Genomic DNA, 16,266 nt, shown 5'->3' with positions numbered 1-16,266 from the left:
CATCTCAAAAAGGATATTCTAGAGTTGGAAAAGGTTCAGAAGAGGGCAACCAGAATGATCAAGGGGATGGAGCGACTCCCTTACGAGGAAAGGTTGCAGCATTTGGGGCTTTTTAGTTTAGAGAAAAGGCGGGTCAGAGGAGACATGATAGAAGTGTATAGAATTATGCATGGCATTGAGAAAGTGGATAGAGAAAAGTTCTTCTCCCTCTCTCATAATACTAGAACTCGTGGACATTCAAAGAAGCTGAATGTTGGAAGATTCAGGACAGACAAAAGGAAGTACTTCTTTACTCAGCGCATAGTTAAACTATGGAATTTGCTCCCACAAGATGCAGTAATGGCCACCAGCTTGGATGGCTTTAAAAGAAGATTAGACAAATTCATGGAGGACAGGGCTATCAATGGCTACTAGCCATGATGGCTGTGCTCTGCTCTGCCACCCTAGTCAGAGGCAGCATGCTTCTGAAAACCAGTTGCCAGAAGCCTCAGGAGGGGAGAGTGTTCTTGCACTCGGGTCCTACTTGCGGGCTTCCCCCAGGCACCTGGTTGGCCACTGTGAGAACAGGATGCTGGACTAGATGGGCCACTGGCCTGATCCAGCAGGCTCTTCTTATGTTCTTATGTTCAATACTTGCTGTTCAATGCTAATCCCATGTACCTGGAGTAAACCCCATTGAATTCAGTAGGACTTACTTTTGAGTAGACATGGTTAGGATTGTGCTGTAAATTAATGTTATGTTAAACATAACAAAGAATTGTGTTTGTGTTGTTAATCTTTCCCTCTCTCTCCAATCCAATTTTTAAAGCAATTAGGCAGGGTTTATCTAGGTATCACATTTTTTATTATGTAGGAAACTAATACTGATCTTTTAAAAAGATGTTCTGCAATGACCAAGTGGTTTGACAATAAACTATTATATGGGGTGTATTTTTAAAAGTGTTTGTGTGTGTGTGGAGTCTTTCCAACAATCCTGTGAGGTAGGGTTGGTGATTGGAAACCAAGGCAGCTCACAATAAGAAATAAATCGCTTTAAAAACCAATAACCATAAAACAAGTATAAACAGTTGCAAAACAGCTTAAAGTGGCATGATTCTGAATTTTGGGTTGGGTGAATGAAGTTTATTTATTTATTTTGCCAGTGTGGCAAACAAAAGCACTAAAACATAAAAATCATAAAAACAGACTTTAAAGTATATTAAAACAAAACTTATTTAAAAACATTTTTAAAAGCTGTGACTCCAAAAATTATTTATGTATTTTATTTACAACAGTTATATACTGCTTTATTGTAAAAAATCTCAAAGCGGTTTACAGAAAGAATTAAAACAATAAAATTATTGGCAAAAACAAAGACATGTATTGAAAAACATTCAAATTAATAAAACCAACAATGAGTTAAAAACAGATTTAAAAACACAATAGCTTTTACACGCGTGGATAGGCTTGCCTAAAGAAAAATGATTTTAGCAGGTGCTGAAAAAGAGCGTCTGCCTAATGTCAATAGGCAAGGAGTTCCAAAGCGTAGGTGTTGCCACTTCGTCGTTGTTGTTATGTGCCTTGAAGTCAATTTTGACTTATGGTGACCCTATGAATCAGTGACCTCCAATAGCATCTGTCATGAGCCACCCTGTTCAGATCTTGTAAGTTCAGGTCTGTGGCTTCATTTATGGAATCAATCCATCTCTTTTTTGGTCTTCCTCTTTTTCTGCTCTCTTTGTTTTTCTGTATTGTCGTTTCTAATGAATCATGTCTTCTCATTATGTGTCCAAAGTATGATATGTGTCCAAAGTCAGAGGAAGGCAATGGTAAACCACCTCTAAATACCTCTTACCACGAAAACCCTATGAACAGAGTATCCAAAATGCTGCCACTTTACAGGACTGATTTCTGACAAGAGCAGAACAAGTACTATGTAGCACCCATAACATGGAAAGCACAGCTTGAACTTGGCTTGGTAGCAAATCAGCAACCAGTGCAGATTTCAGAGCAGAGGTATTATGTGCTGATAGGATCTCACTCATGTCAGCAATCATGCCCCAGCATTCTGCATTAACTGAGTGGCTGCCACGCCAGGATTTTTTTAGTTTTGGTTTTCGGTTATGAATCCTGGTTGTGGGATGCTAAGTTGTCTGCCTTACTCATAGGTATCTTGTTGTGGTTGGTATGGTATTGCATTTAGGAAATCATCACTGTCTTTTGTTTTTCATTTTCTGTTTGCATTTCATTTACCTTTAACCTTACTCCCTTACATCCATAGAAGCAACAGCAGTGGTTGAATGTGCTCAGCTCAACCCCCTTAAACCCATTGATGATGCACCTTGTCGGTTGCATGGCAGTTTGTTTCTTGCCCAATAGTGGTAAAAGAGAATTCACATATTTGAAAGTGTGGCTGCAGTTGTTGTTCCCAAGCTGCTGCCTGTTTTCTCTCGGTCAATTATTACTCACTGGAATTGGGTTGGCTGTCAAAGTGAGTTTATAGCACCCCACAGGGTAGACAGAAAGGGTAAGAATCTTCTTACTCTCACTCATTTCTCAGACCTCTTTCTGAAATGAAGGGTCAAATCTGTAAAGTTTGGAGCAGCCACATTAAAAGATAAGGGCAGGGCATTCCAGGCAGGGGGTTGCCAACCCTGCTTGGGTATGGATCTCTTTGCAAAGGATCCCTAGTCAAGCTTTACCAACAGCACAATCCAAACTGCTCAGAAGTAAGTCCTGTTGAGTTGTATGGGGTTTAGTCCCTTAGTGCGTGAGTTTAGAATTGCAGCCTTCAGGGGCATCCATCTTTATTCCCGAATGCTCTAACATCTCCAAAACACTTGGCTCCTTTCTTCCTACAGTGGCCTTCCGGTGACTGGCCTGGCCTGAAGGCGCTTAAACCCTTCTTGCCAAAAGCAAGTAGGCTAGATTAAATGTTCCCTACCCAGGCTCCATCTTTTAGCTAAAATTTCTAGCTTAATTTCCAATCAGATTTTTTTTTAATTGTATGCTCCAAGCAACTGTGATTGATGCTTAATGTATCATGCTTAATGACATCACTCGGGCCCGCCATGTGACATCACTCAGGCCCGCCCCATGACATCACTCAGGCCTGCCCCTAAAAACTCAGTTTTGGGGATGCTTCTGACCTGGCAACCCTAAGGTAGAGTGTTCATTATGAAGCTGGACGTGCAGCTATGGAGGCTGAGCCGGGTGGCGGTGGCCTGAGCCAAGCTGTGTGCATCGTGACAGGGGCCTCGTGGAGCTTGGGCCAGAGCCTGGCATGCCTGCTGGCCCCATGGCTGGCGCCTGGTTCGGCCCTGCTGCTGGTGGCTTGCTCGGCCGGTGCCCTGGGTGAGCTGGAGGGCGAGCTGCATGCCGCCTGCCCAGCACTGCACGTATAGGGCCTGCCTGCCAGCCAACCTGGCCTCGGACGAGGGGCTGCAGCGCATGCTCCAGGCCAGTTGGGCACTCTGCGGCGGGGCTGGCCGGCTCCAGCAGCTTCTTCTCATCAGCAATGCTAGTGAGCACCCTCCCATTTGAAAGAGGTGCCTCTGAGGCTGAGCAAGTGCAGAGTGCTTTCGCTCTTCACGGTTTGCCAATCTCCCCGCGCCCCCGCAAGTTCCCTTGCCCTGCTGTAAGTAACCCTCCACGGGGCACCTTTTGCTTCCCCAGCCCCCGTGGAAGTTTTAGATTGGAAGCTCCCGGGGGCAGGGACCTCTCTTCTTGTACCCTGTAAAGCACTAGGCACAGTGAGTACCCCCCCGCGCGCATGGTTTAAGTGGGATGGGAGCTTGTTAAATAAATTCCAAGACAGTTTTGAGGTCGGCGGCAGGAATCGCATTGAGGTTGTTACTGTGGGAATGCCAGTAGAGAGGAGTCAAATGTTTCCACTTTTAAACATGTCTGTTTGTAGTTCATGGGGGGGGGGGGAATCTAGCACAGGGATTCCCAAACCTTTCCCCCAAGGACCACTTCAAAATTGCAGAGGGTCTTGGTGGGAGGGGACTATTAAGAGGAGGGGGGTATTTAAAAATGATCCGCCCCAGCTGTCAAATATGCTAGGTATGCCACTGCTGAGGACTCACTGAATCCATGGACTTCTAGTTGCCTTTCCCTAAAATTTAGTTGTTGCTGCTCTAATTTAAAACACCATCCTTTTACAGAGTATATACTTTGCTTCAAGGACATAAAAGTGCTGTTGGAACTAATTATATGGGATCTTAAAATCTCATTTTGTGAATGCTGTAAACATCACTCTTCTGTGTCTAGGATATTTATGTTCTGCCAGCTCCCTACCTTCACCACATGCTGTAGACATGCTTTGTTTAGAAAATAACACAAAGGCCAGCTGTAGAATGCATGTAAGTTTCCTGAATGATTTAGAATCCTGATCACATCGGGTTCTAAATCATACATACATGCATAGAGCGGGCTCCCTGCTTCAGACTTTCTCCTTCAAAGTGTGGGAGGAGTGCAACAGGAATGTTAAAGAGGAGGCAGGGCCAGCAAGTGAAACCCAGTAGACCACTATCACATGATTGAAATCTCAAGTGGGAGAATGCCCAAATAGGACTAATATGTAGAAGGACAAGCTACGGAGAACACTGATAAATTAAATATGGAGACAGGCTACTGCTTGGCATTCACTTATGTGCAAGGTAAATTTGCTGGTTCTAGTTGAGGGCAGGGTCCCTTGTGATAGTATAGTGTTAACCAACTGCTCAAAATCTGGATGGGTCGTGAACTGGAGATCAAACTTATAAAATCAGCAGCTGTGCTAACCATTCCCTGACTAGATTTACCAGTTAAATCCATCTGGATTGCGCACCAGTCCTGGATCAGTGTTGCAATATCTGACCAATTTCAGACAACCTGAAATGTAACTTGTACCGTGCCCTTGCAGTTTCTCTCTTGCTCTAGTCACTAATCCACAATAAAGAAAAGTTTGTTGCATCATGTAGGAATCAGTATGCACTTCTCTTGTTCCTGGTTATAGGAAAGATGGGTCTTGATGGCTTACATTTTTCCATGATCTCTATAGCATATCACTTCTTCCCTACCATGGTTAATTAATACTGTATTCCATAGATCCAAAGGTGTTTTGCCCAAGTGGAAACCCAATTTCCCTCAGGCAAACCAGCTTCCCAAAATTATACCTTTTCCCTTTGCTAAGGCAGCCCCCTGTACCTTATTCTAGAACCAGGGTTCCCAAACGTTTATTTCCTGTGAACCACTTGAAATTGCTGATGGTCTTGATGGACCATTTAATTATTTTTCTGCCCATTACAGCAATTGTAATGTGCTGTGCTAGGTGCTATATGATTTTCAGTTGTACTTTTATCACTTTTTTATTTCTTGTATTGTAGTTCATTGTATTACAATTTGCATTCCATAGAACTCAAATTGTAATACATTAAAATACATCATAAGAAATAAAAGAAGCGATAAATATACAATTAAGAATAAATATGATTATTTAATGTGCCACAGACCACCTCTGTGAAAGTCATGGGTCACTGGTGATCCATGGACCATTGTTTGGGAATCCCTGTTTTAGAAATCTTCCAAATCTCAGTAGCAGTGTTTGTAGGTTCACACAGGGCTACAGTAAGGAATGGGCTGGAAAAGTCCTGTTGCATGAGGCGACTTCCAGTCACACAACTCTGGATCTATCCTTGCATGTTCTTATTAGTTGTGGAAATGAAGTTCAATCCATGAAGGGGAGGGGGGCAGATCAACAGCCCCCCAAAGGCCCTGCTGAGTTTGTATCCATCTATGAGTAGGTTTTTCACATGGAAATGTGTAAATGATAAGGAAATGCTTTACTTATTGTTACTTAAATTGTATGGTAGAAAAATGAAAGAGCTAATTTCTGTGGTGCCAAAATACCTGCACTGAACAATGGGGTGGGGGTTGGGTAATCCAAGCTGTGTAGGCTTTGAATAGTAACATAACTACTGAAGCTGGGAACAATGGGCGCTATCAGAATAGCCCCATATGAATGCACTTTAGATCTTTTGAATAAACAAAAGTTTAGTGACCTAGAAATGAATCAATAAAAAAGCTATTCTCTATGTGACAAATTGAAGAACTGAAGGATTCTTACAGAAGCACTGACTCTTACCATCCAAGATACATTGTTTGAGAAGGCTTTCTGAAACACATTAAACCCTTTGTGCACTATAGCAGAGAGTGAGGTGTTCCGTATTTAGGTTGTTCACTGAGAGTATACTCTGACTGTACATTTAGCATTAGAGAAACCAAAACACTTCTATTTCAATACAGCTTCTTCTCTTTTTGGAAGATTTGAAGACTTAATGTTTCAAACATGAGCTGTGCAATGCAGCCTGGCTCACTTAATCGCATAGCAAATGCTAATGTAATTTTATTCACAGCAGCAAACTGGCATTGCTTCAGTATCGTTTGAGCCCAACCGCACTCTTTTTATCTAAAAGGCAATCCTTTAATAAAAAAAAAAAAACAGCCAAGCTAGAACATTTTTCTTTCTACTAATTAAGTCCCATTGGTTTAGATCAGTATCAGAATTCTTGGGTTATCAGAGACAAACAACCTCTATCCCAGCTAACTAAAAATAATTGCAGCCATGTTCCATTACTAATTAGGGTACCATTATGTGGGAAAATGCTGGAATCAGACATTTTCTTAGGAACATTATTTATTTAGTATATGTTTATTCAGCCCTTCCTTCAAGGAGCTCAGGGCAGCATATAGTGTTCTCACAACAACCCTGTGAGGTAGCTTTGTCTGAGAGATAAATAACTGGCCTGATACCATCCAGTGATACCATCCAGTGGAGATTTAATTATAGACAAAATTAATTGACAAGTTTATTAGCACCTGAACGAACATGGGTGAGGTTGCACCACTGCACTTACCAAGTGGTGGTGGCAATGAAGAAAGCTTACTTCTTTGCCACCGCTGTGCCTGCAAGTAGCCTTCTGGCAGAGCTTGTTACCTTCTGATGTTTCATATATGAATAATATTGGGGAAGCCTAAAACCCAAAATATGCACTTATGATAGGCTCTTATGATAAGGCTGAATTCAATATTGCTTTATTTATATCTTGCCCTTCCTCCTAGTAGGAGCCAAGGGCTGCATACCAACTATAGAGACACTAGAAGATTATTTAAAGATAAGTGAAATAGTTAAGAAGCTTGAAAGCAGTTGAAGTGACAGCTGGGGACAGCTAATAGCTAAGGATGAGGTAGAATGTTTGATAGGAAGGGAAGATAAGGGATAAGCATGCTATGAAAAGTGTAGGTTTTAGAATGATATGCTTAAAAAAACAAATGAGGTCATTAGTTATGTAAGTTAGAAGACACAAATGAGGTGATCACGAGTCTTTACAATCAAGGTGGATAAGGTAGGAACACCCAAGGGAACTCCTGGGGTAGAGTAGGTGTAGCACGGCCTATATGAATTGCCACTGATGGCAGCAGACACAACACATCACATTTTTATTATTATTATTATTATTATTGATAACAATAATAATTTATATTCTGCCCTTCCTCCAAATAGGAGCCCGGAGCGGCAAACAAAAACACTATAAAACATCAAAAAAAGACATGAAAGTATATTAAAACAAAACATTTTAAAACAAAACATCTTTAAAAACATATTTTTTAAAAAACCTCTAAAAACATCTTAAAAAGCAATTCCAACACAGACACAGACTGGGATAAGGTCTCAACTTAAAAGGCTTGTTGAAAGAGGAAGGTCTTCAGTAGATGCCAAAAAGATAATAGAGATGGCTCCTATCTAATATATAAGGGGAGGTGCTACTATACTAAAGGTCTGCTTCCTATGTTGTACAGAATGGACCTCCTGATAAGATGGTATCTGCAGGAGGCCTTCACCTGCAGAGCGTAGTGACTGACTGGGTATATAAGGGGTAAAATAATCTTTCAGGTATCCTGGTCCGAAGCTGTACAGGGCTTTGTACATCAAAACCAGACTCTTGAACTTAGCCTGGTAGCTAATGGGCAGCCAGTGCAATTTTTCAGCAGCGGGGCGACATGTTGGCGATACCCTGCCCCAGTGAGCATTCACGCCACTGCATTTTGCACCAGCTGCAGCTTCTGGACCAACCTCAACAGCAGCCCCACATAGAGCGCATTACAGTAATCCAGCCTGGAGATTACCAGTGCATGGACAACAGTGGTCAGCCTATCCTGGTCCAGAAACGGCCATAGATGTCTTACCAGGCAAAACTGGTAAAAGGCAATCCTAGCCACTGACATCACCTGGGCCTATAGCAACAAAGATGGATGCAGGAGCACCCGCAGACTACGAACCTTCTCTTTCAGAGGGAGTACAACTCCATCCAAAGCAGGCTATTGATCAATTATCTGAATTTGGGAGCCATCAACCCTAGCCTCTGTCTTGCTAGGATTCAGACTCAGTTTATTGGCCCTCATCCAGCTCACCACTGAATCCAGGCACTGGTCCAGAACTTGCACGACCTCTCCCGATTCAGATGTTACAGAGAGATAGAGCTGGGTGTCATCAGCATACTGCTGACACCTTGCCCCAAATCTACTGATGACCACTCGCAAGGGCTTCAGATAGATGTTAAACAGCATGGGGGACAAGATGGTACCCTGTGGCACCCCATAGCACTACTATCAGGGGCCAAAAGATAATCACTATATGCTATTCTCTGAAAATGACCCTGGAGGTTTCACCAAGTTGGCTCACATGGTCAATTGTATCAAAAGTTGCTTAGAGATCAAGTAAGAATAACAGGGTCTCACTCTCCCTGTCCTTCTCCCATAAAGGTCGTCCATCAACCAAGGTCAACCAGGCCTGAACCCAGATTGGAATAATTCAAGATAATCTGTTTCATCCATTGCAGTTGTTGCACCACAACCCTTTTGATCACCCTAAAAAGGGAGTATTTGAGACCGGGTGGTAGTTGTCACAAACCAATGGATTCAGGGTGGGCTTTTTGAGGAGTGGTTGGATCACTGCCTCTTTCAGGGTGACTGGAACCACTTCTTCCCGCAACAATGCATTGACCACACCCTGGATCCCCTCAGTCAAACCCCCACGGCAAGCTTTAATAAGCCAAGAAAGGCAAGGGTCAAAAGGACACATTGCTGGCCACATCATTGGAAGCACCTTGTCCACATCATCAAGCCACATCAACTGAAACTGATCCCAAATCGTTGCAGCAGATGTTGCTCTGGGCACCTCACTGGAAACTGCACTAGATGTGGACACAGCATCAAGATTGCCACGGAGGCAAGCAATGTTACCCTCAAAGTGCCTTGCAAACAATTCACAGTGCACCTCCGAAGGGTCTAAAACTCCATTTCCTGTCAACAGACCCCTGATAATACTGAAAAGCTCCACTGGATGGCTACTTGAGGATGCAATGGTAGCAGAGAAATAAGCATTGTTCACCACCCTCACCACCACACAGTAGGCATGGTTATGATGTTTTCATCATGCATGATCAGCCTCACAGCATTTTTCGCCACTTGTGTTCTAGCTGTCGTCCAGCCTGTTTCATTGCCTTTAGTTCACTGGTGTACCAAGGTGCAAACTAGGCTCCATATTGCCAGAGAGGGTACTCAGGCAACTGTGTCAAGAGCCCGACGCACCTCATTGTTCCACAGTGTGACAAGGGCTTCAATAGGGTCACCTGCTTGTATCTACTAGAAACTCTCCCAGGGCATTCAAGAATCCAATAGATTCCATTAGTCTGTGGGGCAGACCACCTTTATCTGTCTACCATCCCTGCAGGGGAGGATTGGAGCTGTAGGTCTAAACGTCAGGAAGTGGTCAGACCATGACAGTGGGGTGACATCCACCACCACTCCTCTCCAGACCACCCCTTCCTCCATCTGGAGCAAAAACCAAATTAAGGGTGTGCTCTGCCCTGTGTGTTGAGCTGGTGGCAACTTGAGATAGCCCCATGGTCGTCATGGAGGCCATTAAGTCCTGAGCTGGAACACTAGAGGCAGCCTCAGCATGGACACTGAAATCATTCAGGACTAAAGTTCTGGACTCCTCCAATACCACAGTCGAGATGCCTCCACCAACTTGAACAGAGCAGTTGCTGGGCAGCAGGATAGATGGTGCACCAGCAGCAACCCTAGTTTACTGTCTCTTTGGCCCGATACCAGGTGCAGGCACTCATATCCAGCTCCAAGATAGAGTGGCTTCCTGGTGGCAGAGATGAAAGTTGTGTAGACCACAGCAGCCCCTCCCCCAATCCCTGCAGCCTGTTCAGGTGTTGCACCTATCCAGGTGGGCAAAGCTGGGTCAGATTAGCTCCCCCCCCAAGCTTACTGACCTAGGTCTCGGTACACAAATCGTGGATGAGTGTGATCTTATTGTGTACCAATCTGGCATTCAAAAACAGCACCCACAGGCCAGTGGGCACAGAAAATGAGCATCGAGGAACCCATCCATGAGAGAAGTGGGAGTGAGGAACAAGGCATAGATAGCCTTTGCTTTGACTTCTATAGTAGCTCACCACCTCCCCATGGCTATACCTCCCTCTAACCATGATCACTGAAATTGGTGTGGCATCACTCATGTCCCTTCTTACTAAGACTCTTCCTAAACACCTGGTATGGACCCAATAAACAAGAGCCCACCAACAAAACCTATCTGAACCAATTATCCCAGTAGGCCCCTGAGAGAATTGGGAACAGTCAGACCCACTCAATATCTTTCACACAGGGCACATATACTCCCCCCTGTCTCACACCCAAGGAGGGCCAGTCTTCTGCCAGTTACAGACTTTCACTCTGAAGCCATCTGGCAACTTTCTCCTATCATTCAGTTGACTGCACAGGCTGTCACCCTGCACAGAAACTACACAATCACCTTACACCCTCCCCACTACCAATCTCCTCTAGATTGGTTCTTTTTTTAAAAAAAAGGGGGGGGTAGTGCCTGCGCCCTCGCCTGTGGGACTCCTTAAAAGTCTCCCCAAGGGATGACCCCCATTGGTGTCATCCCTCTGGTGGTGACTCCACCAGCAGCAGACCCGCCACCCAAGGGTAGCGAGGCTTTTATGCCCCCTGACCAGCCAGGAGTTGATGTAAGAAGCTGCACCCATTCTTTGGATTCAGGGTCAGGCAGGAGTCCCAGTCCTTGCAGCACTTTCCAGGGACCTCAGCTGTCTTGGGAGACAGCAACTCAGAGGAGCAAGCAAGCAAGCACCCAGATGCTCAAGTACTCACTCCCAGGGCAGGTCTTCTCCAGTCCCCCAGTGCTGCAGCTGTTCCCAATGACCCAAGGGGCAGCTGGGCTTGTATGCACCCTGACCCAGCCAGAAGCTGATGCAAGAGGCTGCAAGATTGACTGCAGCCTTTCTCTGGAATCAGGGCAGGCAGGAGGTCCCAGTCCTTGCAGCACTTACCAGGGACTTCAGCTGTCTTGAGAGACAGCAACCCAGAGGAGCTAGCAAGCAAGCACCAAGATACTAAAGCATTCACTCCCAGGTCAGGTCTTCTCCAGTCCCCCAGTGCTGCAGCTGTTCCCACATCACAACTATAATATGCTCCTGGTTTGGTAAAATTCTTTACCTGTTTATCCAGACTGATCACCTGGATAAAAGGTTAATGCTGTCTGTGTGGAAATGGTAAATTAACTGTTTTGTCTACGTATCGGTTAATAGATTTTGGAGTTAGAAGTGTTAAACTAATATTGCCCAGTGGTGAATATCCCCTTTTGGGGCAAGGTGCTTCAGAGAGTGATGATGGTTGAGCTTCAGGCATGTCTGAAGGAAACAGATTATTTGTACGTATTCCAGTCTGGCTTCAGGCCCAGTCATGGCACTGAAACTGCTTTAGTTACCGTAATTGATGACATTTGTTGGGAGAGAGATTTGTCCTGGATTTTGCATTGGCTTTTGATACCATAGACCATGGTATCCTCCTGGAGGGTCTCAGGAAGGTTCGTTTTGGGGGGCACTGGCCTTGAGTGGTTCTGCTCCTACCTCCAGAGCTGTTTCCAGAAAGTAGTTATGGGAGGCCACTGATAAGTGCCATGGGAGTTCTCCTGCGATGTTCTGCAGGGTTCCATCTTGTTCTTCATGTTATTTAACATATGTATTAAGCTGTTGGGAGCTGTCCAGGAGATTGGGAGTGAGGTATCATCAAAATGCAGATGACACCCAGCTCTATCTCTCTGTTCCACCTGAATTGGGAGAAATGGTTGAAGTAGTAGACTGGTGCTTGGAAACTGGGTCTGGGGAGAAATTAATTGAATAAATAATAAATTGAAGCTGAATCTTAGCTGAACCTTGTGTTCCAAACTCTCAAGTCCTGTTGGTGGACTGTTGTACTCCCCTGGAAGGTAGCTTAGGGGTACTTCTGGGTCCGACATTGTCACTGGAGGCACAGCAGCTGAGAGCTCTAATTGCTTTATAGCTATGGCCCCTTTTGGACAGAAATGACTTTGCCACTATACTCTGTGCTCCGGTAACTTCCATATTAGATCATTGCAATGGTCTATGTAGGACTGTCCTTGAAGATTATTTGTAAACTTCAGCTGGTCCAAAATGCAGCAAGCCAGATTTTAGCAACACTGGCTGTCAGTCCATTTCCGGGCCCAGTTCCAGGTGTTTACACGAGCATTTTAAACCCTAACCAACTTAGGCCCCAAATATCTGAAAGACTGCCTCCTTCCTTACAGACGGTCTTGGGTGTTCAGCAGAGGGGGGCCTGTTGATAGTTCCACTGCCCTCAAATGGTCAGGAGGGGTAGCCCAGGAGAGGGCATCCTCTGTCACAGTTCCTAGCCTCTAGAATTCCCTCTGCACAGAAGTGTGTCTGGCACCTTCATTATGTAGTTTGTCATATGTTAACAACACACCTCTTTACACTCGCCTTTTGACACCTAATATATATATATATATATTGTAGGATTGACCCAATTCTTGTGACAGTAATTTGTTTTAATCTGTTTTAATGTACTTAAAATTGCTGTGACCATCCTTGGCACCTTATGGTGAAGAGCAGGAAATTTATTATTGTTATTGTTACTATTATTATTAATAATAATAGCGACAGCAGCAGCAATAGCAGCAGCAGCAGCCATGGTAGTTAAAGGGAGCCTTCACGGGTAGCATATCTCTGAATACCAGTTGCTTGGGAACAAGCAATGATGGACCATGGTCACTTCAGCAGCTTAAGGTTGAAATCCTGTACACACTTCCCTGGGAGTAAACTTCTAAGTCTGTGAATATTTTTCAGCCCAAGCACCTTATTTCGTCATGGGCAACTTTCTGGGGACCACCTGCCAGTGGTGGGTGTGCCTATAGGCGAAAATAAGTGAAGGTAATGCATTTCATTTTGCCTTTGTACAGTAGGCTACATTCCAACCATACATACAGACAGACACCTCCTCCCAGGTGAGCGTAAGGTATTATCACTGTTCAAGGACACATTCTAGCTAGGCAAAAGCACTTGAGAAGGGTGTGGGCCTGGGGAGAGGTGTGACCTAAGCAGAGGCCTGAGGGCCAGATGGGGAGGTGTGGAGCATCTGAGGTTCTCTGCCCATGTTCTGAGAAGACATCCAAAGGATTGAACTATACAGTTCCCTTAATTAAAATAAATGCTTAGTTTCTGTTTTGTGGCTACATAGTGCCATCAATATACTCTGTACTTTGAAAAATTATGATGCTTCAACTTTTAAATATATATATATATATATATATATATATATATATATATATATATATATATATATATATATATATATATATAAAAATCCTGTCTGGGGTCTAGAAGATGAGAACTGTAAACAAAAACAAAATAAAGGTATGTGAGCAGTCAGCAAGAGTCAGAGTACTCATGTCAAGAAAATCAGGGCTTCATTTCTAAAAATTCATTTCATTTATGAACACATCAGAAAGTTTTCTTGTACTGGTAAAATGTGGCTGCAATGGCACATCCATTACTGTGGCAGCACTTCAGCAGCTGGTATCTAATCCATTTCTTTTACTTCTAAAGCGGCCTAAAGTTGCCTGCAGCCTACATCTCAGAACCCTAAGCAAGGCACCAAATTATAAATATTGTTTCATATCCACTTATGTCAGTTTTTAATATTTAATAACTCTTACAGTTGAATTCTTAAAGTTTAAGTCCCCATGCACCTTAAAAGATGCAGAATAGTTCAGCCTTTTCTTTCTCTTTCTAAAAAGATTAATTTCTGAACAATCTGATATTACTCAAACAATGATCTCTAGAGATGCTAGTACTTCAGAATTTGGAATTTTTAGATCTAAAAAAGATGATAGGCCAGATTGCAGCATGAGAACATGGTGTCCCCTTTCACTAGTGGTAGAAGGCCCTTTGTCTGATCCTGTACTCTGTTGAAGCAGTGCAGCAAAGTATTTTTATTTCTGGAAATCTCTGAAGTCCATTAAGAGTGGGAAGGGACATCTTCCTAATCCCTAAAACCCACAACTGATTAAACAGATTAAATATTTCCAATAATGTTCTAAAGAAGTAGCTGCTTTTGTGGCTATGAAAGTTGTGAAAATGGCATTCTACTATTAGTTATGTGTAATGTGGTGAAGCTGCTTGTCTAGCCTGTCATATCAAGGTGCACTCCAGAGATCTGCCTTTTCTAGACTGACCAAAAAAGAAAAAGAAATAAAGAAAAGAAAAGCTTCGTATCATAGATACATGACCTTATAACAATGGAGCCATCCACCTGCTTGGGGCTATCTTTGAGGCTTTGCAGTTCTGTGAACAAAAATGAACCAATATAAGCCCAACTCTATAGAGGCAGTATTGACAAGAAATGGCTGTGGTCTCTTTTCCCCTATCTGTGATTCTTCCATAGAAACAAATGTGTTTTGTCTTGCTAATAATGTGTGTGTTGTGTTTTTCCACAGAGGAAGATGTATACGGTATTTATTCCAATCTGTTGTTCAAGCATTTCCTTTCAGAAGGAATAGTCTGTGGACATAATTTATTTGTTGCTTCAGATAAAGAGGAGCCTGCTGATATTCTAAAGGTAAAGAAAAAAGTCTTCTAAGTAATTATTGATTAATATCCCTTACATTGTGTTAAAAGCAGTATTCAAGCAAGCAAGCATTCATATCCCCTGTATGAGAACTCTATCAGTACAGGTATGTTACCATCCCAACATTCTCCCCTTCTTAGTCTTACCTACTCTCTCCAGATAGCACGTGGGTCAGTAGAATATAGATTTAATTTCTGCCCCAAATCTCCCCAAATATATTATCTACACCTTGGTTAAATTCAGTATTGAGAAATCAGAAGTAGCGCTAAATCCAATATTGTGTGAGGTTGGAGAAGCGGGGCAAAAATAAGGGAAAATGGTGTCTTGAGCTTGAGGTACATGCATCTCACATACCATGTACAAGAATGATTGGCCTAACAGGAGCATAAACACCGTATTTGCAAAGTACAAATAGCTGGGATAAAGCACAGAGCAGTGTGTGCCAGTATTATGAAATAGTTGCCACTTGATAGTGTTATGTTGATTTGTGGGACCTATCTTCAGAAATAATTGAAACTGAAACTACATACTGATATAAGTATATGCAGAAAATGGAACACTTCGATGATAGCAGTTACAAGTAAGAAATCTCAAACACACTTAATAGATTATATCAATTCTCTAAAATGTCTATTTTAAAAATCTTTTTAAAAAATATAGCATCATGTAGTAAATTATTTGAAGGAGGTTTTGTAGCGGTTATTATTCCTACCCTTTATCATCTGAGCCTTAGGACCATCTTATTTTTAAAAAATAAAACTTTGGATATTCATTGTTGTTAAGAGCATGCAGCATAGCTGCCTGTCCATCAGCCCTGCAGTTTGCCTGGAAGATGAGCCAGGAAGACAGAAGCACAGGAGACACTGGGGAGGGCACTTAGCTAAAAGATATAGTGGCAGCTAGCTGTACAGCAGACACAGGTCCCAAATAGGGAAGAGGCAACAGATAGATCAGTGAAGCAGAGAAAACGTTGAAGGAAGCTGAGCAAAGAAGCAGGAGAAGGAGGCTTGGAAAGGGGAAATGGAGACAGAAAAGTGAGAAAGATGAGGATGTGGTGGAACAGATCTAGGAAGCCTTACCTCAGAGGGGGACAAGACAAGCAGCTAGGATGACGATAAGGGAAAGTGTGAGTCAACGGCCCCAATAGTAAGTCAAGGGAAGAAGAATATTGATAAGAACTCTACACTATAGAAAACCTTAAAGGGTGCAGGTAGGGACCCCCCTACGCTACAGAAAATAAGTGAATGATATGGCAACAAGAGCTCC

General features: G+C 43.2%; 1 protein-coding gene across 4 annotated transcripts in view; it reads left to right on the top strand.

Moving 5' to 3' along the window:
• Positions 1–16,266, top strand: part of ELP4 (elongator acetyltransferase complex subunit 4) — a 307,806-nt gene that overhangs the window by 33,500 nt on the left and 258,040 nt on the right. For all 4 annotated transcript variants that reach the window (XM_061610549.1, XM_061610546.1, XM_061610547.1 and 1 more), the window contains exon 3: positions 14,870–14,991. In XM_061610549.1, the coding sequence (XP_061466533.1) occupies positions 14,870–14,991 (122 nt within the window). The remainder of the gene's footprint in view (positions 1–14,869; positions 14,992–16,266) is intronic.

The sequence above is a fragment of the Rhineura floridana genome, chromosome 2 (assembly GCF_030035675.1).
Source record: "Rhineura floridana isolate rRhiFlo1 chromosome 2, rRhiFlo1.hap2, whole genome shotgun sequence".
Lineage (NCBI taxonomy): Eukaryota > Metazoa > Chordata > Lepidosauria > Squamata > Rhineuridae > Rhineura > Rhineura floridana.
The sequence above is the reverse complement of the archived record's forward strand: the minus strand, read 5'-3'. Positions and strand labels throughout refer to the sequence as shown.